Here is a 26,579-nt window from a genome sequence, read left to right as displayed (position 1 = left end):
ACGCTGTAGGTAAATCTAATTCTGGGCATATTGCTCACTGTACGCTGTAGGCAGATCTAATTCTGTGTATATTGCTCATTGCATGGTGTAGGTATCTCTAGTTCTGTGTATATTGCTCTTTGCGTGCTGTGGGTAGTTCTAGTACTGTGTATATTGCTCATTGTACGCTGTAGGTAAATATAATTCTGGGTATATTGCTCACTGTACGCTGTAGGCAGATCTAATTCTGGGTATATTGCTCATTGCATGGTGTAGGTATCTCTAGTTCTGTGTATATTGCTCATTGCTTGCTGTAGGTAGTTCTAGGTCTGTGTATACTTCTCACTGCATGCTGTAGGTAGTTCTAGTTCTGTGTAGATTGCCCATTACATGTTGTACGTAGTTCTATGTAGATTACCCATTACATGTTGTACATTGTTCTAATTCTGGGTATATTACTCATTGCATGGTGTATGTATCTCTAGTTCTGTGTATATTGCTCATTGCATCCTGTAGGTAGTTATATCTCTGTGTATACTTCATGTTGTAGGTAAATATAGTTCTGTGTACATTGCTGATTGCATGCTGTAGGTAGTTCTAGGTCTGTGTACATTTCTTGTTGCATGTTGTAGGTAGTTATACTTGCAAGCTAAAAACCAGAGCAGCTATTGCTGTTAGATCTCTAAGCCTCCAGTAGCAGGCAGCAGGGAGTCAATATCTATGCAGCTAAAAGGATACAATATTGTACAAAAGGCATTCTTCAGCGCAACTTCCCTTATTTTTACATGTATAAAGCAATTGCCACTTGAACTGCTGAATGAGCCTATATACCTGAGTAATCAAACATGCATACAAGTATTTGGAGCCCTTCGTACAGACTATTGTTAATAAATCCATGAAAGTACTCCCTCCAAAGTGAAAAAGGACTTTCTTCTTTTCAAAATTATTTGCATATAAATATCCTGGCAGTAGGTTCTGTAGTGAAGTTAATCACCATCAATAAAATATAGGGGCCTGATACATCCTGGTGCACCAGGAAGTTGTCAAAGGTTATGTAAAAGGTTATTCCAGGTAAAACAGTATTTGCGATGTAATGAATTGCCCTGACACTTTATAAAGGAAAGAGACAAAATGTCCTTCTCACTTCCGTGAAAATTAGAATTCACCGGCAACGTTACTTTAAATTTAGCAAGAATATAAAATATCAGAAATGCATTATTGGCATACAAGACTGAATATTTAAAGTAAGAATGGATGGAAAAGTTTGTCTTTACCAAAAAACTTCTTATGCAAATAAGGGGCATCTGTACCTGAAAACAAACTGTGCAGCTCTGACTGAAGTTGAATAATCCCCTTGCTATAGGTGTAGGCCATTTACATACTGGACATGCCAAGGCCTGACTGGAATACTGACAGGATGTTGCTAGAGTGAGGCCTAGTTGTTACTGCTCCCCCCTTCATCACAGGAGCGAGCTCTCAAAGGCTCAGCTTAGAACTACTGCATCAGGAAAGAGAAAGCACATGAAGGGGGGTTTAAATCAGAGAAAGACCTCACTCCTGTGATGATGGGGGGGGTGAGTATTAATGACTAGACCTCACTTAGCAATGTCTTGGCAACATTCTGGGAGTCAGGCTTTGGGAGGTATGTAAATGTCCTACACTTACAGCAAGGGCATTATTCAACTTTAGTCAGAGATGCACAGTTTGTTTCTATCTACAAACACCCCTTACCTGTATGGGCATTTGTTTTTTGTAAAGGTGAAGTAATCCTTTAAAGTCTAAGTTCACATTCTGAACATATTACATGTTCCTCCTTATTTAGGGGGGGACATGTAACATGCTCTTCCCCCATGTAACAGTGGGCCAGGGATCTTCTCCTTGCACCTGCTGTCACAATTTGAGAACAGCACAGCTGTGCAGGGCTCCACCCACATGGTTCCGTCACTCATTCACAGTTTGCGGTGAATGAATGAATGCCTACAAGTACCATCTTCTATTGCAACTGACACCTTGTAGTTCTTAACCACTTGCCCTCCAGAGGATTTACCCCCCTTCCTGTCCAGGCCATTTTTTGCGATACGGCGCTGCATTACTTTAACTGACAATTGCGCGGTCATGCAACCCTGTAACCAAATGAAATTTTTGTCCTTTTTTTCCTCATAAATAGAGATTTCTTTTGGTGGTATTTCATCGCCTGTGCGGTTTTTATTTTTTGCTCTATAAACAAAAAAAGACCGACAATTTTGAAAAATACATCCAGTAAAAAAATTTTAAAAATCAAATTTCATCATACATTTAGGCCAAAATGTATTGTGCTACGTCTTTGCTAAAAAGAATCTCAATACATGTAAATTAATTGGTTTACATGAAAGCTATAGTGTCTACAAATGGCGGTATATATACTGGAATTTGTATTTTTTTTATACTAGTAATGGAGGTGATCAGTGACGTATAGCGGGACTGCGGTGGGCATTCTAACATGGGGGGAGACTGACTAACTGCCACTAATACAGTTTACATGATTTTGCGCAGCCTTGCCACAGTAGTTCTGCTATAGGGCGGTGGGGAACCAATTAATGAACTGTGAGGGCACTGGTGAGCACTCTCATAGTCCACGGAATCTTCCAGCCATTCAGTAACTGCTTGCCCATTAGAGGTATGTGGGACAACTTACCAAGTTTCTGCAGGATCCAGGCATTGCATCTGCAATTTGCTGATCGTGGATGCAATGACTTACAAACTGCAGTGTAAAAAAAAAATAAATGCACAATTTTTTTTACCTGCAATAAGATGTGCATTTATTTTTTGTTGTAAAAGGTGAACTTAGCCTTAAACCACTTGCCCTCCAGGGGATTTACCCCCCTTCCTGACCAGGCCATTTTTTGCGATATGATACTGCGGTACTGTAACTGACAATTGCGAGGTCATGCAACACTGCACCCAAATGAAATTTATGTGCTTTTTTCCCACAAAAATTTATTCCGCTACGTCTTTGCTAAAAAATAATCCCAATAAGTGTAAATTAATTGGTTTACGTGAAAGTTACAGTGTCTACAAATGAAGGTATATATACTGGAATTGTGTTTTTTTTTTTTTTTAATACTAGTAATGGCGGCGATCAGCGACTTATATCGGGACTGCGGCGGGCATTCTGACACTGGGGGGGGGGGGGGGGGGGGGGACTGTCACTGACATCCCCAGTGACACGAATACAGAAGCGGTCAAAGGGTTAACTGTGTGCTGTTTTACTATTTTGTCTGTGTGTGTTTTACAATGTAAGCATGCTGCTTTGTATTGCTCTGCAGAGCAATACAAAGCAGTGTGCTGGTGCTGACAGGGGAGAGATCTGTATTGTTTACATACAGACCTCTCCCCAGTCAGTGATGCTCGGCGATCGGCGAAGAATCTCCGACCAAGACCCAGTGATTGACAGCTGAAGACGCCAATGGCAGTGCGTGTGGGGCGCGGGTACACCCCCTACCTGGAAATGCAAAATCATGTATATATACAGTGGCTATAAAACGTTTACACACCCCTATTAAAATGTCAAGTTTCTGCGATGTAAAAAAAAAATTAGACAAAGATAAACCATTTCAGAACTTTTTACACCTTTAAATGTAACCTACAAACTGTACAACTCAATTGAAAAACAAACTGAAATCTTTTAGTTGGAGGGAAGTAAAAACAAAAAAACTAAAATAACATGGTTGCGTAAGTGTGCATACCCTTAAACTAATACTTTGTTGAAGCACCTTTTGATTTTATTACAGCACTCAGTCTTTTTGGGTATGAGTCTATCAGAATGGCACGTTTTGACTTGGTATTTTTTGCCCACTCTTCCTTGCAAAAACACTCCAAATCTGTCAGATTGTGAGGGCATCTCCTGTGCACAGCCCTCTTCAGATCACCCAACAGATTTTCGATCGGATTCAGGTGTGGGCTCTGGCTGGGCCATTCCAAAACTTGAATCTTCTTCTGGTGAAGCCATTCCTTTGTTGATTTGGATGTATTCTTTGGGTCGTTGTCATGCTGAAACATGAAGTTCCTCTTCATGTTCATCAGAAGCCTGAAGGTTTTGTGCCAATATTGACTGGTATTTGGAACTGTTCATAATTCCCCCTACCTTGACTAATGCCCCAGTTCCAGCTGAAGAAAAACAGCCCCAAAGCATGATGTTGCCACCACCATGCTTCACTGTAGATATGGTGTTTTTTTTTTGTGATGTGCAGTGTTGTTTATGCGCCAAACATATCTTTTGGAATTATGGCCAAAAAGTTCAACCTTGGTTTCATCAGGCCATAACACATTTTCCCACATGCTTTTGGGAGACTTCAGATGTGTTTTTGCACAATTTAGCCGAGCTTGGATGTTTTTCTTCATAAGAAAATGCTTCTGTCTTGCCACTCTACCCCATACATATGAATAATACGAGAGATTGTTGTCTCATGTACCACACAGCCAGTACTGGCCAGATATTCATGCAGCTCCTTTAATATTGCTGTAGGCCTCTTGGCAGCCTCCAAGACCAGTTTTCTTCTCGTCTTTTCATCAATTTTGGAGGGACATCCAGATCTTGGTAATGTCACTATTACGCCATAGTTTCTCCACTTGATAATGACTGTCTTCACTGTGCTCCATGGTAAATCTAATGCCTTGGAAATTCTTTTGACTGATATCTTTTAACAATGAGATCTCTAATGCTTTGGAAGCTCTCTGTGGGCGATGGCTTTTGCTGTAGAATGATACTAAGAAAATGTCAAGAAAGACCTACTAGAACAGCTGAACTTAATTTGGGGTTAATCAGAGCACTTTAAATGATGGCAGGTGTATACTGACTTCTATTTAACATGATTTTGAATGTGATTGCAAAAGTTTATGTTTACTCCCCCCTTAAAAATTTTCAGTATGTTTCTCAATTGAGTTGTACAGTTTATAGGTTACATTAAAGGTGGAAAAGTTCTAAAAGTTCTAAAATTATTTATCTTTGTCTCATTTTTTTACATCACAGAAAACTGACATTTTAACAGGAGTGTGTAGATTTTTTATATCCACTGTACGTGATTTTGCGCAGGTGTATCACCTTGAAGCAGTATTTCTGCTATAAAGCAGCAGGCAAGTGGTTAAGTACTAAAATGCTGTGTCTGGTCATGTCAGAACATTTTCTGTTTAGTTTATAATGTAAGCATATGACAAGACTGTTCATACAAGTGTTGGATCAAATAATAGACAAGGCCACATACTGAAAAATAGATACTTCTGAACATTGAACAATGACTTGCACATGATCAATCCGTTTACATGAGTAAAGAAGTCAGTGCCAGCTTGACACCCTAGCAATTACATTTGCCATCTCATGTACATTTCTTACTTTGTATTAGGGTTCACAGCAGGGTGAATAGATATAGATGGAGGAGGTGGTGAAATTCTGGGAGGCACATCATATTCTTCCATTAAAACATTTGATAAAACCTGAAGGACGAGAATGATGTGTACATTACTAGAACTTCATAAAAATGAAAAAAAAAAAAGCTATACAAAATTGATAGGCGATGATCAGGCAAAACAGTTACCGTAATCTATAACAATCATTCAAGATCATGTCCTAAAAGAATTCTGGGCAAAACTATTATTTTTCCATACAGTGCGGGCACAGCAATATGCTTGTTTTTGTCTAGGGGTTCAGAAAGCAAAGATATACCTATGTAATCTGCCAATCCTCTGAGCACAAGACTGTTCCCCGCTGCATCTGCCCGTTGTCCCCGCATGCTAGCAGTATTATAAATGGGCTGTTCCTGATGTCTTCACAACCACCGACCAGCTCCAGATGAGAGGACGACAGGAACAGTCAACCACTGGCCGTGGAGGAGCATGTTTTCCCAAAGGAACAGAGGAATGGGTAAGTACAAGGTTCTCCCTGAGCCCCTGGACAAAACGAACACTTAACCCATGCAGTGCGGGCACACCCCGCCTCTATGGGAAAATAAAAGTTTAGACCAGAGTTCTACTTTAAAGTGTATTTGCACTTTTGCAGCTAAATTAGGATAACACATTTTCTATATTTTTTGTTAAAGGTTCATATTCACATAGCATACCTTTAAAAAAAAAAAATAAATAAAAGTATTATATATATAAAAATTGTGTGTGAGTGTGTGTGAGTGTGTGAGTGTGTGAGTGTGTGAGTGAGTGTGAGTGTGAGTGTGTGTGTGTGTGTGTGTGTGTGTGTGTGTGTGTAAAATCCTGCCTAGCTTTCCCCTTCCCCTATGTAATGTTAAGGAGAATGGGCAGCTGGGGAGCTATATTTTTTTTTTTTTTTACCATAATGTATATTTGAAACCCCAAAACAAAAATGTAATATATTGTTAGCTTACCAATCTTTAAATGTGATGTCTGCATTAATGTTCTTTTTAAGGGTCCTTTCACACAATGCTGCTAGTCTTCTTTCAGCTGGGGATCCATGAGAAGATCCCCTGCAGAATCGGAGAATATTGGGAAAAAGATTTGTGACATTGTGTCAACCCAGTTTGTGTCCACATTTTGACTGTGGACAGTGGTAGTTCTGTGAAGGATCCATGAACCTGTGTCCATCTACAGGGGTCAGACAAAAAATTGGATTTTATTTACATACTTACCTGTAAAATCCATTTCTTGGAGTACATCACAGGACACATAGCAGGCCACAATAATGACTATGTGGGTTATATGCCACCTATAGGTGAATGGACACTGGCTGACCAATCAAACAGGAAGTCCTCCCCCATATAACCCCCTCCTACACAGGAAGTACTCAGTTTTTGTAGAAAACAATGAAAATACAGAAAGAGGAAAGGGAACCTCAAATGGATTTTACAGGTATATAGAAAAAAATCCAATCTTCTTTATCATACATCGCGGGACACAGAGCAGGTCACAATAATAACTGTGGGATGTACCAAAGCAATAACCTTGAGGGGAGGGTGACATCACAATAACCACCACCAACATCCCAAAAAAGGAGCTATTCAGCTGTTCATAAAACACTGCGGCCAAAGGCAGAATACTCCGTGGCTCTAGCATCCACCTGCTAAAACCTTGTGAATGTATGAACCGAAGACCATGTAGTAGCCTTGCAAACCTGAGCAACTGACGCCTGGTGGCGGATAGGCCAAGATGCCCCCGCACTCCTGGTAGAGTGTGCTTTCACCCGAAAGGGTGGAACATTACTCTTCAAACCATAGGCTTGAATGATTAACTGATGAACTGATGAATCCACTTAGAAATGGCTGATTTGGATGCCGCCTGTCCTCTCCTGGGTCCTTCCGGCAAAATAAACAAGGAATCAGTCTTTCTAATCTGCGTGTCATTCTCAAAAAGTCTCTTTTTGCCCGAACCACATCAAGGGCATGCAAAGGTCTTTTTCCAACTAAGGCCTAGGAAAGAATGAAGGCAGAACAATGCCCTGATTGAGATGAAAACTAGAAACCACCTTTGGCAAAAAGGACGGATGAGGTCGTAACATCACCTTATCCTGATGTAAAACCAAAAATGATTCCCTACAAGAAAGGGCTTCCAACTCCGATGCAGAGGTGATAGCCACCAAAAACAATCTTTCGAGTTAGCAGAACTAACAGAATATCCCTGATGGGTTAAAATGTTGGTTTCTGTAAAACTGCCAAGAACAAGTTCCCAAGGACTCTGGGGCTCTCTGACAAGAGGAACAGTATGCATCACTCCCTGTAAAAAAGTATGAACCAAAGAGTGAGAAGCAATTGGTCTTTGGAAGAAAACAGCCAAGGCTGAAACCTGACTCTTAACAGTACCAACAGCCAACTTCTTTTCTACTCATTGGAGTAAAGACAAAATTCTGCAAATCAAATATATTCGGGGGTGCAAATTTCGACCTTCACACCAAGAAATGTACAAAATTCTAAATAAATGTTCCTAGAAACCAGCTTCCTAGCGTTCAACATTGTGTGGATAACCGAGTCTGACACTTCCCTATCTTTCAAGATTTGGGTCTCAACAGCCATGCTGTCAAATTCAGCAACTGTAAAGCTGGGTGCAATATAGGTCCTTCGAGACAGCAACCTGAAAGGCTGGCACCTGTTACCAGCTTTCAAATTACTGGGGAGAAAGATTTTCCCTTTTCCAGATTCCGAGCTTCCAACCACCAATTCAAGCTTTGCAGCACCCGGGGGGACACTTTTTATTCCAAGCAGACAGAATATTCCTCTGTAAAGGCCTTGAGAGGAACTGCTCATAGGGGACTGCCTCAAATGAGGATACCATCTTCCCCATTAACCTCATGCAGAGACTAATGGAAAGATCTTTTCTGCTCCTCAAACCCCTAACTTGATCTCTCAGGGCATGGCCCTCTCCCGGAGGCAGAAACACTTTTGCCTGAACAGTGTCTAGGATCAATCCCAACTTCTCGAAGTTGAGCACCCATTCCAAGCATTCCAGAGTATGAATCGCAAGGGCCACATTTTTTCTCAGGCTTGGACCAGACTGACCCCTATCATCAGATAGCCCAAAGTCGATATTGCCCAGCTTCTGAGCAGCCCCAGAACTGGAGCCAGAATCCTTGTAAATACTCAAGGAGCCGTGGCTAGCCCAAAAGGTAGTACCATGAACTGAAAATGTCAAGTTTCTATTCTATTGCAAACCACAGAAGCCTTTGATGAGCTGGAAATATTGGCACATGCAGGTATGCGTCCTAGATGTCTATGGATGCTAGAACGTCTCCCTCTTCTAAAGATGTGACTACTGACCGGACTGACTCCATCCGAAATGAACGAATCTTTAGGAACTGGTTCAGCCCCTTTAAGTCTAGAATAGGCCTTACATCTCCATTTGGCTTTGGAACTGTGAATAGGTTTAAATAAAATCCCTAGAACTTTTCAAATGCTGGAACCTGCACAACCACGCCCTGGGACAACAGCCGGTCGAGTGCCTGAAACAAAGATTTCCTTCCCAATGGATACATTGGACCTTAAAAAATGGGAGGAGGATTTCCCCCGAAACTCCAGTTTGTACCCCTGAACAACTGTAGCAGTGACCCACTTCTCCTGTATCAGCTCTTTCGAGATCTCCGAAAAAAAAACAAAAGTATTTCCCCCACTAGCATGAGTGGGGGCACCGTTTCATAATGAAGCAGACTTAGAAATGCTTGCCTAACGTAAGAAGCACAAACTACCAAAGTAGGCCTTAGATATCAAATAAATACATAACTACACTGTAACTACACTGTAACTGCTGGTTTAAACATTATGCTTCAAACATGGGTCATGAAAACATCATAACCTTTTTAAGTAGCTAAAAATGTTTCATGACATGACCATTTGGGAACATACGTCAATGGTTGTCGCGCACCTTGTTTATTGTGTAGTTATAATGTGGCATGCCATACTTGGTCATTTATTCCAAATTATATATGGTGACAAGCTGCTAACAATGTTGACCAACCACATTTGTGCCTCCTACACAGTATAAATAACCTTTGTAAAATAGCAACTGTTGGCAAGTCCTCCCCTGGACTGGCCCATGCACGTGTATGATGTGAATAAACATTTCTTTTGTTTACCGAAAGAGTATGGTCTGACTGAAATTTCACAACAGTTTGGTGAAGAATGCTTGGGCACTTATATCGCTATCTGATTACTCCTGAACAGAAATAATTGCAGGACAGAATAAGACAATGGCCCCAAAGGTAAGCTTTTTACTTTTAAGTCTCTCCTCTCCTTGCCAAGTCTCTTTGGGACAATTCATTGGTGTGACAAGTGGCTCGGTCTCTCGACGGTGGACAAATGTTTTGTTGCTCTGTTTGTTTTTACTAATTCTCCAAATGTGTATGAAAAATGGTTTAGACTGTGTGAAAGATAAAGCCTTATCTCAGGGACTGAATGTATAAAACTGTGATTCAGCCAAAATCAGCTTTAGTTGGAACGCAAGGGGGTCACAGTTGGTCTCAATTGTTCAATGTGTGTAGTGCTTGATTGGGAAATTCTATGAGGCTACACAGTGGCCCCAGGTTTAAATCATATCTGGGTAGCATCTCTCGGAAGCACGTTGCGGGACTCTGATCCACCTGTACCTGCTGTTGTGCTCGAATTTTCCCAATATCTGTCTTGTCATCTGTCATGTGGATGGCCCTTTGTGCAATGTCATCATATTTTGCATTAATGAGCATGAGGTGTTGAATTATTGAGCCTAAACCTCATATACAGCCTCTTTACAGACCAGACCCCAACAAGGAGGTTAATTGTATTTTTAGTTGTATTAAGTAACACATGAGGAGCTTTTAAGTAAGTACAGGATAATTCCCCGTACACATAAGAAAATCGTACGAACATTTTCGTACGAGGACCATTTGACCGATAATTGGTTCGTTAGTGCACAGCTCTTGAAAGCGATTCATGCGACAATATCCGAAGGGAGAAGCGCAAAAATCTTTCTTGTACGATTTTCGTTTATTCAGTACAGTAGTCGTCCAAAAATACAATACAAATACATTACATTCTTTTCTTTCATACGAGAATTTTCGTATATTTAGTAACCTTTTCACTTTCGATGTGAGACTAGCAGGCAACAAAAAAAAAACGGAGGATCATTCGTTCGATATTCCTATTGTACTTATGAGGCCTAAGAGAGGAAAGCTAATGGTGTGTAACATGTATGTTTACTTGTTTCTTTGTAATGTTGCAGGAGTAAAAACTTCTCCCCCTCCCCTTTCCAAAACAGCAAATGGGGGGGGGGGGAGTAGAAAATTTACTGATGATTGTGTTGATAAGCATGTGCTGTAATGAAGTGATCGCAGTTCTTAACCATGGTAAAGTGATATATATGGTGTTTAATTTAGGTTAAAGAAATACTTGGTACCAAATTGATAGTAAACATCCTTTAAATTTAGAGAGAAAGAAAAAGTGTGCTTGCAAAAAAAAAAATTATAACGGTTCTTAACCATTTGCCCTCCTAAGGATTTACCCCCCTTCCTGACCAGGCCATTTTTTGCGTTATGGCGCTGCGTTACTTTAACTGACAATTGCACGGTCATGCAACACTGCACCCAAATTAAATTTATGTTCTTTTTCTTCTCACAAATTGAGCTTTCTTTCGGTGGTATTTGATCGCCTGTGCAGTTTTTATGTTTTGTGTTACAGAAAAAACAAACAAAAAAAAACAACAAGACTGACAATTTTGAGAAAAGAATAATATTTTTGAGTTTTTGCTATTAAACATGTCCAGTAAAAAAAATTTCAAAAATCAAATTTCATCATAAATTTACGCAAAAATGTATTCTGCTACGTCTTTGCTAAAAAAAATCCCAATATGTGTAATTTAATTGGTTTACGTGAGAGTTATAGCGTTTACAAATGGCGGTATAGATAATGGAATTTTTTTTACTACTTTTTTGCAACTTATAGCGGGACTGCGGCGGGCATTCTGACACTGGGGGGGAACTGACTTGGTGTCACTGACATCCCCAGTGTCACCAATACAGTGATCCATGCTAAAAAAAAAAGGCACAGACACTGTCCTAATGGCACTGGGCAGGAAGGGGTTAATATGAGGGGACGATCAAAGGGTCAACTGTGTGCAGGGAGTGTTTTACTGGGGGGTGGTATGTTGCTGCTTCACTGTAAGTACACTGCTTGGCATGGCTGTGCCGTGCACAACAGTTTTCCATCTCTGCTATAGTCTGTACGTTTGGGAATTCACATAATTTGCAAGGCATTTCCTCTTTTGTATGTTTAAGTATGAGTTTTTTGGGGGGTTGCGGTCTTTTATTGTGACAAGCAGAGCAGCCTATAACCCTAAATCAGTGTTCACCCGAATACAGCAGGACTGTACAGATGGGACCATGAAAATAGTAATAATATTGTAATAATATTAATATGATGAGATGGAAGATTGTTTAGGTCCCTTCTTGTATTTATATTATGTAATATGTTGATGCATTCAGTCAAAGCCATTATGATGTCGTTCTAAGTTAGTGGCTATCAAGTTTTTTTTAATGCATTTTGTGGATGTATTGATGCAATGTTTGATGTTGTATGAGAGAGAGATGCTCAAAAGTTTGCATACCCTGGCAGAAATTGTGAAATTTTGGCATTGCTATTGAAAATATGACTGATCATGCCAAAAAATGTTCTTTTATTGAAGGATGATGATCATATGAAGCCATTCATTATCAAATAGTTGTTTGACTCCTTTTTCAATCACAATGATAACAGAAATCACCCAAATGGCCATGATCAGAAGTTTACATACTCAGGAATGTTTGGCCTTGGCACAGACACACAAGGTAACACATGCTGGTTAAAATGCCAATTAGAGGTTAATGTCCCACATCTGTGGCTTTTTAAATTGCAATTAGTGTCAGTGTATAAATAGTCAATGAGTTTGTTAGCTCTTACATGGAAGCACTGACTACGCTAGATACTGAGCCATGGGGATCATAAAAGAACTGTCCAAAGTCCTGCGTAACAAGGTAATGGAACTTTATAGAGATGGAAAAGGACATAAAAAGATGCCCAAAGCCTTGAACATGCCAGTCATCACTTCCACTAAGAAGTAGAAAATTCAGGGACCTCTTGATATCAAGCCAAGTACAGGTAGACCAAAAAAGCTGGCAGCCACAACTGCCAGAAGAATTTTTTTCGGGATACAAAGGGAAACCCATAGGTAACCACAAGAAAAATACAGGCTGCTCTGGAAAAAGACAGTGTGGTTGTTTTGAAGGAGCACTATATGATGACACTTAAACAAAAATGAGCTGCATGGTTAAGGTGCCAGAAAGAAGCCTTTACTGCATCAATGACACAAAAAGGCCTGGCTAGGCATGTCGAGGTGTTGTCAAGCATATTGTAACTGGGCGTTTTTGTGGCATTGGTGCAGTAAAAGCTGCTTTCTGGCACCACGACCAAACAGCTCCTTTTTGTTCAAGTATCACTGTATTGTACACCATAAAAACAACCACACCATCTTTTTCCAGAACAGCCTGTATTTCTTTTGAGGTTGCCTGCGGGTTTTTCTTTAAATCCCGGACAATTTTTCTAACAGTTTTGGCTGTAATCTTTCTTCGTCTACCTGAGCTTGGCTTGGTATCAAGAGATCCCCGAACTTTCCACTTCTTAATAGGTGATTTAACAGTACTGATTGGCATATTCAAGGCTTTGGACATCTTTTTATGTCCTTTTCCATCTTTCTAAAGTTCCATTACCTTGTTATGCAGGACTTTTGACAGTTCTTTTCTGATCCCCATGGCTCAGTATCTAGCCTAGTCAGTGCTTCCAAGTAAGAGCTAACAAACTCATTGACTATTTATACACTGACACTAATTGCAATTTAAAAAGCCACAGATGTGGGACATTAACCTCTTATTTGCATTTTAATGTGTGTCACCTTGTGTGTCTGTACCAAGGCCAAACATTCCAGGGTAAGTAAACTTTTGATCAGGGCCATTTGGGTGATTTTTGTTATTATGATTTAAAAAGGAGCCAAACAACTATTTGATAATAAATGGCTTCATATGATCATCATCCTTCAATAAAAGAGCATTTTTTGGCATGATCAGTCAAATTTTCAATATCAATGCCAACATTTCACAATTTCTGCCAGGGTATGCAAACTTTTGAGCACAGCTGTATGTAACCTTTATTTTTCCACATGGGCTGAACATTTATCTATTGAGAGTTCTTTTTGTTATCTTAACATATGAAGTGTTATTTTATTGCTTTATTGAAGCCAGTGTTGTTCCTTAAGGGGTAACTGTCCTGTGTGGTAACTTTTTACACTGATTCCTGAGGGACAATGAAATAACACTGACAGTGATATAATAGTTTAAGTGGTGTTTTACTAATGCTTACAAATAGGCTTAATAGAGTGTGTTATGTTTTTTGTGTGAATTGAGATTTAAATGATATAAGGTATTAGGGAGGTTGGTGGAAAAACACACAACCATTAGCATGTGAAAGTATGAAAAACTGTAAATATTGATCATGAAAGGACCCTGATTGAATGCTTAAATAATTGAAATGATGAAGTTTAGTCAGGTATTATTATAATTATGGGGTAAAAATGTCCTTAGCATATTTTTAGTATTTATATATATATATAAACACTTTTCTGTGCTCAACACATATATCCTCCAAACGTTGTAAGTGGAAGTCCATAAAGTCCCAATCTTACTAAAAAACAATCACCAAGCGTCCATAAATAATTAAGTCACTCAAAATTCCGATCCAAAAAAAGGAAAATTCCAAATCTTTCTGCCGAGCCCTCCGAATGGCTCCAAAGAAGACGTATACCTCAAAACAAGGAAAACTCAATAGTGCATTACCATTGATAAAATAAATCATTAATAATGTAACATGTGTGCACTAATCTCCCCTTATGAATAAGTCCAGGAAGTGACGAAACGTGTCAAGGGACGGGACATCGGACGTTACCAGAGGACCGGAAGTGTTGGAGCGGCCATTTTGGAAGTTGGAATATCATACCTGGCATTCCTGGAAGCTGCTTCAAGGTTTGGAGTCATGGGAATAAGACATTTTTGTGCTGTTTTAATGTAAGAGCAACCAATAAAGTGATTTAGAATATTTAAAATGGAATTACACTATAGGGGTCTGTTCCTCTTTCCTATGTATACAGTGGAGCATTGGTATAATGGAGTACATACACTGAGGCTCTGAAGGCATCCATGGGAACAATACTGCCTATACCCTCTGCTGGATTAAAGTGTGTTATAATATTTATCTGGTAAGGGTATTAAATTCAGACACTGTAGAAGTGCACACTGAATGCCACTGGAAATTATTTTTGTATATAATTATTGATTCACAGTGTGATACACTATCACGGTTTTCACAAGTGCTCACAATCACGTATGTGGTCACATTTTATCGAGTGATTAATGCACACGTTACATTATTAATGATTTATTTTATCAATGGTAATGCATTATTGATTTATCCTTGTTTTGAGATTTACGTCTTCATTGGAGCAATTTGGAGAGCCCGTCAGAAAGATTTGGAATTTTCCTTTTTTTGGATTGGAATTTTGAGTTTTTGGACACTTGGTGATTATTTTTCAGTAAGATTGAGACTTTATGGACTTCCACTTATAATATTTGGAGGATATATATGATGAGCACAGAAAAGGGTTTATATATATATATATATATATATATTTACTTTCAAGGGTGAAAGGAAGACCTTTTTAGGCTTACGGGTGTAGGTATTCTAGTTTGAGATACAGTATTTAATTAGTTATATTTTTAGTATTATTTAACAAATGGGGCATAGAGTTTGTGTTCTTTTCATCTTACCTGCACCATTCAGTACATTCATGGATGAGAGCGGGAGGTTGAGAAGGGATAAAAATGCATATATATGCTAGTTGTCGATACTTTGATCTGGCCATGCCAGCTGATCTTTCGGTACAACCTTGAGTGTTCAAATGACCATGCCAGTTTTCTCTTGCAGAAATCAATTTTCTCTTTTGTTAATGCAAGAAATACATGAGCGGATTACAAAATGATCCAGTACGCTGGAAATTGTCTTATATGTACAATGGGCATGTGTAGTTTGTTCGCAGTCTGTTGACAAACTCAAATGTTGGGCTTGATTGTCATAAATGAATAAGTATAGTTTCTATGACTTTGTATGTTTTATGTATGTGGGAGTATTTCCTTGGGATGAGAAAGATATTTTACGACTTGAGGTGTAGTAGCTGAACCACTATAAAAGGGTGGGGGGTGTTTTCCCCAAATGTGTTGTCCCCTACAGAATAGTGAGAAAGTTGATAGATTGAAAAGATCAAGTTGCTAAATCTAAGTAGCAGTATATGAGTTGCAGGAATGAAAATGGACTGATGCACTGAGGCTCACACTTATCAAGCACACACCTAGGAAGCCTTTTTACTTTTGAATGACCTTTTTGATAAAGCACTAGAGACTGAACTTTGTTTTTCCTCATAACTGACATCTTTTGAAGTTTTGAGTGGCCTTGTAATGCATTTGTGTCATGCACTAACTGACCTGCATTCCCAAGTATTTTGCCAGATGCTGAGCTAAGAGACATTCTACAATGTCTCAGTACCAAGACTGAGAAATGGTCCAGCAGCACTTTGTGGAGCCTCTGCAGTCTCATTTGGGAGGACCCTCACCAGGTTCTGCTGACTACTGCTATGTCAAGGGTGAAAGTAAGCCCACCAGGATTCACACCTCCCATTGTGGAAATGTTTTACCCCCTCTTAAATAACAGCATCCAGGCGGTTTCTGCGATTGGGTCACCTGCCAAAAAGGAAATGTCACGGTTCGTAAAACAAGCTGCTCCCTGAGCTAAATGGGGCTTCCAACAGGAAAGTTGTTGTTACTGCTGCTGCTTATCTACTGCCTTTTAGCTGACAAAATTGCTTAAGCCTAGCTGGTGTTTTATATTTCATGTTGCCCTATCTCAATCGGGCCTTGGCAGATGTAAACTGCCCACAGAGCTGCATGGAGCTTCTGATCAGGTCTGCCAAAAAAAAAATACACTGCCATTTTTGCTGGGCAGCTTGATTTATAAAGGTAGCTGAAAAAAAGCAGACTTGATAGCAAGATCACCAGGTGAAAATAAAATAAAAAGTAGAATAAAAGAAAATCAATGTAGCCACCTCATTTAAAGCCATATTAAACAACAAAAAAACCTTATATACTGCAGTTTATTAATCATTAGATGTAGTGGCTGTATTAGGTTTTGGGAAACTGTTAAATCGATGGGTTTAGTATCACTCTAAAGTGAAATTAAACCCATCAATTTAACGGTTTCACAAAACATTTACATTCAGAAATGCCATGAATGATAACTTTCACAGCTGCTTGTGCTCTCAACAGAACTGTCAAGCCATCAAATGACTGGTGTCATCACTGATCCCATGTGCAGCACCAATGCAACTGCAGATCGAACAGAGGCTAAGATGGCAGCTTCCTTGGCTGTTAAGGATAAGAGGAGTTAGTTCCCCTTTAGGCATCATGCACATTGCAGCTGTCAAACGCCCATCTGGCAGGCATTTAACATTTTTATTTCTGCCCCAAAACGTATTTCTGTTAGCCTGTGTGTACATCCACATAGGCATTTAGTTTAGAGGAAGTGGCATTTAGGGGCAAAAATCTGAATTCACCAAAATTGCATTTAGGAGAGAAGCTTATTGGCAGACCTCCTGACGCACCTAAACGCATGTAAATGCATCTTAACGCTAAGTGCATTTAGCACTTGAGAGTTCATTAATTTCAGTAGCCAGAATAAATTATTATTCTCGACACTGAAATTAACACCCAAACGCTTGACAAACCTGAACATGCGAAAACATGTTTAAATATTGTGGCTTTATGAACATTTTAAATTTGGATTTTCCCTTGTCAGGAGAAAGGCATTCAGAAGAATCTGTGTGAGGCCTAAAAATGGTTCTAAAGGCAAAGGGTTTTTTTTTTTTTATTTAATCTTACAGCATTCTCTGCATTAAGGTAATAAAACCTTCCAATACCAGTGTTGGCAGATTTCATTATCACATAAACAGCTGTAGGTATCACCACTCAAAGTTGTGAAATGTACCCGTATGCTGCTTGGCGTTAAGTGGTTAAGGATTTTAAATGAATGACATTATACTTGTATAAACTTTTAAAGTGGACCTTCCCTGAAAAAGGAAGGTTTGCTTTACTCATAGACACCGCCTACAAATATGAAAGATTAAAAAAAAAAAAAACCATGCTAAAAATAAAGGCTGTAAGAACCAATAGAAAGGAAAGTGTGGGTGACATGACTGTGTCCCACTGCTGTCACTCTGGAGAGCTGGACACTTACAATGCTGCTAGAATGCACTCCAGCCCGTTGCAAATGCGCAATCTCGCAGGATTTTGAGTGTCCAGCTCCCAAAGGAGGCATTATGACAGCACCTGTGCCTCCTTGAAGCTGGGATGAATTTATTTTCTTTACAAACCAATTTATTTATTTTTTTAAGTCATTTGTATTTGGGAAGGTGGGTAGGTGGAGGTTTTTGGGGGGGCAGAGTGGCTGTAATCAAAGCAGTCCTTCCATTTTCATAAAATAGAAATGGTAAAAATCACTCATCCCATACAGTATGTTTAAATAGAAGCTAGTAATGTGTCAGCAACCTTTATTAAAATTCACATTCTTACCCTTACACTTTCTGAAGAAAAATCATGATGTTTATGTTGTTTGTGCATAAATCTGGCATCCGAACTCAAGTGTCTCATGTGTCTTCCATTGAAAATAGAATTAGCAGTTTTTCCAAGTTTAGGGGAACGGTCATGTGCAATATGACATGTAGTTAAATGACTGGCACCAGAAATGTCTCTTGGACACCAGGCTTCAAGGGGCATTGGCTGGTCTCTACAAGGCACATTTTCCACATGATGTACGTGTCTACATGTTCTGCTGTCTGGTGGGATCGGAGGTGGTCTTTCTGGAGGAGGAGGTGGTTCTCTTAAAGGAGGTGGAGGAGCTGGAAGTGGTTTATCTTGTTTTCGAACCATACATGGAGAAGACTACAATGAAAGAAATACACATTAGAACATTGTTGCATTGTGGCACACATTCTTATTAGGTCAATTAATACAATAGGGCTCGACAAATCCCAGGCGTCGTTACATTGGGGTTATTGGCTGGCTGCTGTGCTTTAAGTACATTAGAGTTAGGGGGTGCTGACAACTCATGCTACGCTGTAATAGACTGGCTCCTTACTTTTTTAGCTGGCTCCAAGATTCTAAGCACATCTTTCAAGCCCTGATCTACAAGCATCTACGTGAGCCTGGAGGAGAGGTACAGTGAGCCATTCAACAGTCTAATCTATACAAGAAAAAAGGCTAAATGCCTTACACTAACTCAGCATCAGAGCAACCCTATTCTAGGCACACACATGTCACAGCCAGAGACCCACATATATACATTTATTTTAAAAATGCAGATAGCAGATTGTCCAATCATAGACAAGGCAGAGAGGTGGCCATAAGAAAAGTCAGGCCACCAACATGGTTCTGTTACTTGACAGGGCTGTGTGAATCTCAGGACTGGCAAAACAGAATCGATCATCCTTGAGCAGGTTAAATAGTTTTCATATGTGTGTTTCAACCACATTTTTGGCTATTTGCCTGTCAATAGTTTAAAGGGGGCTCTCAAAAGCAACCAGATATACGTTAAACTTCAGATGCAACATCAGCTTCCTGGCAGTTTGAACATGCATGCTTCCAAGCTGGAAGGTTTACAGAATATTCAGCCTTGGTTCACACTAGTACGATATGAAAGCCGCCATGATTCCCAGGCGATTTTGTTGTACAACTTCCCGAGACATGGTACAATTTCAAAGCAATTTTAAAACTACAAAACTACTTTACTGATAAGAAGTATTGCTATACGACTTTGATGGATCAGTGGTTTGTTTTTTTTTTTTTTAACCCTCACCCTCCTCTCTGTTCATTCCCGCTGCCTAAAAACATCCTTCTGAGTATAGGGGAAACGCATGTGTCTGCTTGCATTTTTTTAAGCATAAACATGCGTAACACATAGGGCAGGTCATTGACCTGAATGGGCTGACCTAAGCTTGACAAATGCACAAAAGTAGCTCTAGAACATTTTAAGTCACGGAGTGTCACATATTCTCAGTGCGCATTTGCAGCACGGTTTGTCTCATGGCAAATACACACATCTGCTAACCATGATCTGGGTGTCATTTACATCTGCAAGTTTCTGAATGTGGGGCGGGCAACCAACACAGCAAATGCATGCTTTGTCGTGCACTTCCGAAATGTACTGCAAATGTGCACTGCATTTGCGTCGTCAAAATGGAAAGCACAATGCGCAAATTCCTGTGTGGGTTGCCACACGTTCAGAAATGCACAGATGCAAACACAGCCTAAATGGTAACACAAACGTGATGCATATTGAGCACATGTGAGTTTTCTTGCAGATTGCTGTGCGTTTGTAAATGCACACACGGGAACGAGTGGTAAAGCAAGCACGACACGCATTGCCTCGCGTTTTCAACACGCACGGCAAAGCATGCATTTTCTTGCGGGTTGCATCGCGTTCAGAAATGCATAAATTCAAATACTGCCTAAATGGCAATGCATGTGTGACACGCATTTGCCTTGTTTCCAAAATGGGTTGCCATGTATTTGAAAATACACAGATGTGAATGTAGGCTGTTAATGACACCCCAACCTTCGGTTAACAGATGCAAATTTTCGCTGCCAAAATGTGCAATGCTCCACAACCGAAAAAGTTCCTGAGCTACTTTGGGGTGTTTGTTGAGTGTAGGGTAGCCCATTCAACTGAATGGGCTGCACTATATGCAATACAGGTTTACATGTGAAAAACATGCAAAACAAAAAACCCGTGCAAGGGAATATGCGTTTCCTCTATGCCCAGGTATGAATGGGATGTACTAGGAAGGAAGTTTTTAGGCAGCAAGAATGACAAGGAAGAAGAGGTGAGGGTTAAAAAAACTGCCTCAAAAGTCTCAGCAAAATCACTGCAATTAAAACAAATGTAAGACTTGCTTGTAATTTTACACTGATGTCTATGGGAGTCATACAGCTCAAGAATCACCCAAAAGTAGTGCAAGAAGTCGTTTTTTTTGTTGTAGACCCAAGTCGTGCCAATTAAGACAGCATCCATTAAAATCTATGTGTTATCAATTCACCTGCGGTTTTACATGTCGCCAGAATGTCCTAAGTCGCTAGAAAATCACACTAGGGTGTACCAGGGCTCTGGGTGGTTTTGAACTTTAGTGTGAAGTTTGCACCTTACTCATCTTATTAATGTGCTAAACAGTCTGTTATTTTATACAAATAAAAAATTAAACTATAGTGAATTTACCTTTGGTGAGCCTGTTGGACTGGCACAAGGTGAGCGTGCTACTTTCTGAATAAGATCTAGTCGAGGAGGAACCGGTGGAAGGTTTAGATGTGGCACTGATAGATCAGGGGGTGTTTTTTTCCTCTGTGAAAGTGGGGAGGAACCTGGTGATGTCACTGGTGAACTATGGCTATCATTCATCTACAAGAGAAAAAAAAAAAAACTATGGAAGGAAACAAGGAGAAAACAAAATTGAGACCACAAATCCTGGTGCTCTCTTCCCATTATTGGAGTAGTCAAAGCTGAAGGAGGAGAGCACAATACTGGGAGCACTGGAAGGCAGCCGGCAGACACTTGAGAAATAAAAGGATATATCATGCTGGTTTTTACAGATATTCATATTCATGTAACTTATATAAATCCACTGGTTTCAATTTTAATACTACACTATGAGTTGGCTTCTTTTCCCTATGTGTTCTTTTACCATTTGATGGGAGTTTCTGCTATCCGGAAGTTCACTGAATTGGAGAAGTATCTTGATTGTTCTGGAGGGGAATCCTATTGAGGATCTGTTGTTGCACCAGTGGATATATTATATTGCCCATGTTGACCAATCCTTCGGGAGGTCAAACGTTTTGTTAAGAGGCCATGTCTGCAGTCTCTGGCAGCATTACATTTACTGAAAAGTATGTGTGACCGTTTGGCTATAAAAGGGGGTGCATTTAAGGCCCCTTATAAATTAAAATCATTTATATGTGCTTCTAATGTTATTAGTTTTTGTTATGATAAACTTTATTTTAGATTTATGTTGCACTGCACTTTTACACACTCGTTTAGGAGTTTGTATAAGGCTTCTGTGTAATGAAAGAGGTACTTCACAGTGGTTTTAGCTACTGCATGCATTGTCTAATCCATCCCTTAACAGACTATGACTAAATGCATTGGCAAAACTAATCAAGTAGTTAAGTAAATAACCAGGAGCAGAGAGCGATGCATGTTGCCAATGGTACACAGCTCTGCAATGGTTTAAGTATTTGAGCCTGCACAAACTGGTGCAGTTCGGCACTTTTAAATGCAATTTACCTGCTTCAGTGTAACTGTTTTTTTTCATCATGTAGGGAACACAGAGTCCCCTATGTGATGACTTTTAGGTGACAGTTTCTCTCTAATCCAGGTCACAGAAAGATGGGGAGGAGAGCGGACGTGTGTCTGCTCTCCTCCCTCCTCTCCACCTGCCAGCACCCGGTATGTCAGCCTCAGGTCCAAAGATGAGCAAGTGGAGCCCGGATTAGATGGCAGGGGCACCGCTACCGGGGGTGTGTAGAAGCAGAAAGGAGTTTGCCAGTCAGTTTTATACACTATCCCGGTGACTGCAGCCTCCAGATTGTGTGTAACCCCCCCGTCAGGTCAGTACGACATAAGGACCTGGAAGCGAAAGGGTTAAACAGAAGGATGCATTAAAATATTGGGGTATTTTTGTGTACTGCACTGCAGAGGAGCACAATTATACTCAGAGGAAATACTATCATGGAAGTGGTTTTTGATTTCAATATCAAGAAAAACATGTGTTATGTGGAGTGGAAGAGTACATAGAAGGAAATAAGATCAGCTAAAAGTGGAGAGCATTTTTTTAAGCTTTATAGTAAAAAGGTCATATCCTGCGGGTTTTCTCTAGAAGCAGTAAAGGTGGAGGGTTGCACAGCGGTAGAAGCAGATACACATGGAGGCATCTGGAGAAATATAATTGCAAGATAAACACAGACTATCTTATTCTATCTTTATTTTATAACACAAAGTGGGCATTTTTTGTTTTTTTTACCGGTTTGCAATCAAAGGGATATTGTTTATGTATTTTGTTTTTGTATATTACAAATTGCTTTCTTGTGTGTTTTGCACTGGTTAATTACATAGGAGAGGTTGCATTTGATTACTTGATTGAAGCTTATCAGAATACAATGAACCAATCAAATGAAGTCAGGTAACCCATCAGAAGGTTTTGGTGGAAATAAAACCATAGGAAAGAAATTTATCCAAAAGGAATACAAATTTACAGTAGATATAGTCCTCGTAAAATTGATCCCAACAACTTATGGCAACATTGTTACTATGAGTACAATGAGGTGCCGCAAACCTTTGAAGAACAATCTTGGGAACAAATTTTCAGTTGTATAAATAAAAAAAAAAAACCAAAACAACATTTCTTTACCTTCCTCACAGAGGCCAGTCTGTTCATTATCAAGCATTCTTCTCTCTCATCCTCCTCATCAAAATCCAGTATTGGAGTACCTAAACAGTCCATATTGTTGCAGATCCTGTTCTCATCTCTTGGATCAAAAGGATCAACTATAATTGGTTCAGTCCCCTTGATTTCACATCGACAAAAAGGACAGCCTTGACCATCAGATTCCTATGAAGAAGTAAATGAAAAATAGAATGAAATAGCCAATCACCGTTGTGTTCTGAATCATTGTGAACTTAATTAAAGCTAAAAGAGGCTGTTTTTTCATAAAAATGAGCCTTGGACTTTGAGTATGTAAACATGTATATGCATGTACGATCAATAGATATGGATTCCCCAAAACTTTTTTTTTTTTTTATCAATTAAAACAAATTAATACAACATATATTTTTGCTGTCAATAACTGATTACAACACAATTTTTAATTAAAGTTTCATCACAATGAAAACAAGAAAGCAACAGATATCCCTCCACAAACTTTAATACCCGAAAAGTCCAAGCATCAAGGAGAACTAGATCAGGGCCCAGACACAAAGCAATGCAGTGCACTTTAACACATGTTTTCACTATATAGTGTGACTTCCAACAGCAAGAATTAAAAGATTCATGTGGTCATAATGACACTTGTTTGTCAATAGCTGCTGACTGTGGCTGTTTGGATGTAACTTGACATCCATGGATTACCTGTGGTTAGGGAAAGATGATCATCTTCTTGCCCAAACCGCAGTTAATCATTGGATGTGTGAACAGCCGCAAACAACCATGGACAGCTGCAGCTGTGGTCAGCCTGTCATTGGCTTCTGTAAAGGCTGAGCGACCTTTCTGGTAAAAATGTGAAATTCTGCTAAGTAGATTAGGGACTGACCAGAGAGGGATCTTAATGTGGCTGGCCCGCTTAAAATGATAAGTTTACCTTTGGGAACATGATACATGTTCCATCCATTTTTAGAGTGGAACATGTAACATGCCTCTCCCTGTGACAACAAGCCGGGGATCTTCTCCCTGCACTCGCTGTCACTATTACAAAGAAAAAAAGTGGCAGTGCAGGGCTCCACCCACCTGGCCGCGTCATTTATTCACAAGAGTTCTGTGCATTGAAGAAGTACAACTACCCTCAGCCTTTGTGGATGACAGCTTATAGTTCTCAATGAACTACCATGGTGCTGGTAAGTGCTCTAAGTAGTTAGTTGATTCTGTCATACAATGTATGGGCAGACAGTATACTCAGAGTTTGAGGGGTAAAATCATTGCACCCGAGATCTGATGATCGTGGTTGCAATGCCTTACAGAGTGAAATGTAAAAAAAATAATTGCACATTTTTTTTACTTGCAAAAAGATGTGCATTTATTTATTTATTTTTTACAAAAGGTGAACTTATTCTTTATACATGTATTGAAATACATGCAGAAGTGTGCTAGAAATATTTAAGGGTGTATAGTGTGCAGGAGTAGTTGAAAATCATCTCCCTAAACACTAGGGATAAGCTCAGGCATGTTCAAATCCTAGTCCTAGTGAATTAGTGTCAACCACCTTTGCACTGCCCTTCTCTTCGATTTAATTACAAATGCATGCAGACAATCCATCAGCCTAATTTTAAATTGCAGCTGGCATGCAGGGTGCACTCTGAATTTGAAACAAATGTTTATTTGTACAGCATAGTTTACAAATGAGTGACATATGTTCACATTTTTCTGCGTTTTTTCTTTGTCATTTATATTGCCAACTATAGTGGAGTAAGTCGCCAAGCTGCACAAGTTATTTTAGCCATATTAAATTTCTTTTGCATTAATTTTGTTAATATGTTCAATTCACATGAATACTGCACAAGTGGGCAATCTTTCCATTTTTATTTTTTTTTTCTACATGAAATTGTTATTTAGCCATACCAGATCCTTATTTCTTAAGAAATTGCACTTCTCTCTTATAAAACATAATTTCATCCCCATCGCAAACGGCTTTTTTCTGCTGTACAAATTAACGTATACCTCATACAACCACACAATAATTGCTGGTCAGAAGCCAGCCACACTTTAAAGGACAAGAAAGTCCCACCAAACAATTAGCAATGATTTTTGTGAACTTAACAGACACATAAAATACTGCAAAAATCAGTAACAAGTATGTGGTTCAGGCAACTGATCAGTAAAGGAAAACCTCTGGTGAACTCAAATCATCATTTTTGACTGTAAAATGATCAAATAACACACAATAATGAGAATGCCAAATAAGCTATGATTTAGTGAACTGGTTCTCATGGATTTTGTTCATCTTTCATTATACAGTGTAAGTGCTCTATTTTCTACTTGGTATATAGATAGCTCAATAATGCATAATATATCTTGCCTTACAAACGGAGATTGTAAAGAAAAACAAAATCCCAGCTTACTACTTCCATGACTTTGTCACTGCATGATTAAACACAGCAGTGGCCTAATGATCATCCTGGTCACAAGATCCCAGTCTGACATCAATTAAGTATCAGCTTAGGCTCCACACTATCACATGCTCCCTAGCTAAATTGAGAGCTGAAAGACAGTAATCGGATGAACATGAATATCCCTGCATGTTCAGAATTTGCCACTGATTTTAGGACGAGCAGCATCCACTTTTTATGGTGATCTTTACTAGCTATGGACTGTTCAGCAGAGCAGCTGTTCAACAAACACCATATGGAAAAGTTCTTGTGAAATCTATGACTAAGGCCTAATAAAAATAACCTTATTACTCATTTAACTGCCACCAATAAAGATGAAGGCTAAAGGATAAGAAAAAGGCATCTTCCACATTCAACCAGAGTAACATATGTTTATAGTCACAGGAGCACCATACCAATAAAGCCATTCAAAAAGTGATGCCTGCAGCACACATTTGGATACATTATTATTGAAAAAAAAGACATAGTATCAGACAACATCTAGAGCAGGAGTCTCCAAACTTTACAAAGGGACAGTTTACTGTCCTTCAGATATTAGGGCGGCCAGATTGTGGCCATTGGGGGTAGAAAATGTCCCAGGCTCAACATCAGTGAGAATAAACATTGCCACAGGGTTGGTAGTCAGTTACATAGTGCCTGTGGTTAGTAGAAGGATTAATAGTAGCCCATCATTAGTATTACTGGGAGGAACAGTACCCCATCCTTGGTATCAGTGGAACAAATAGCACCTTATCATTGATACCTGTGGGAGGAATAGTGCCCCATTATTGATACCTGTGGGAGGAATAGAGCCCCATCATTGATATCTGTGGGAGGAATAGCGCCCCATCATTGATACCTGTGGGAGGAATAGCGCCCCATCATTGATACCTGTGGGAGGAATAGCGCCCCATCGTTGATATCAGTGGGAGGAATAGCGCCCCATCGTTGATATCAGTGGGAGGAATAGCGCCCCATCAATGATATCAGTGGGAGGAATAGTGCCCCATCATTGATATCAGTGGGAGCAATAGTGCCCCATGATTGATATCAGTGGAAGGAAAAGTGCCCCATTATTGATATCAGTGGGAGAAATAGTGCCCCACTATTAGTGTC

General features: G+C 39.6%; 1 protein-coding gene across 5 annotated transcripts in view; it reads right to left on the bottom strand.

The window, feature by feature from the left end:
* The window catches only part of CBLB (Cbl proto-oncogene B), a 263,546-nt gene that overhangs the window by 76,380 nt on the left and 160,587 nt on the right, over positions 1 to 26,579 (bottom strand). For 4 of the 5 annotated variants that reach the window (XM_089692244.1, XM_089692245.1, XM_089692242.1 and 1 more), the window contains 4 exons: positions 23,017 to 23,217; positions 20,832 to 21,011; positions 18,134 to 18,502; positions 5,348 to 5,448 (listed from right to left, as the gene is read on the bottom strand). In XM_089692244.1, coding sequence (XP_089548370.1) covers positions 5,348 to 5,448; positions 18,134 to 18,502; positions 20,832 to 21,011; positions 23,017 to 23,217 — 851 coding nt within the window. The remainder of the gene's footprint in view (positions 1 to 5,347; positions 5,449 to 18,133; positions 18,503 to 20,831; positions 21,012 to 23,016; positions 23,218 to 26,579) is intronic. The other variant, XM_089692243.1, reaches the window with a different exon arrangement.

The sequence above is a fragment of the Staurois parvus genome, unplaced genomic scaffold (assembly GCF_062004578.1).
Source record: "Staurois parvus isolate SC_StPar_1 unplaced genomic scaffold, SC_StPar_1.0 ptg000580l, whole genome shotgun sequence".
In the NCBI taxonomy this organism is placed as follows: domain Eukaryota; kingdom Metazoa; phylum Chordata; class Amphibia; order Anura; family Ranidae; genus Staurois; species Staurois parvus.
This window is presented reverse-complemented; position numbering and strand designations above follow the sequence as displayed.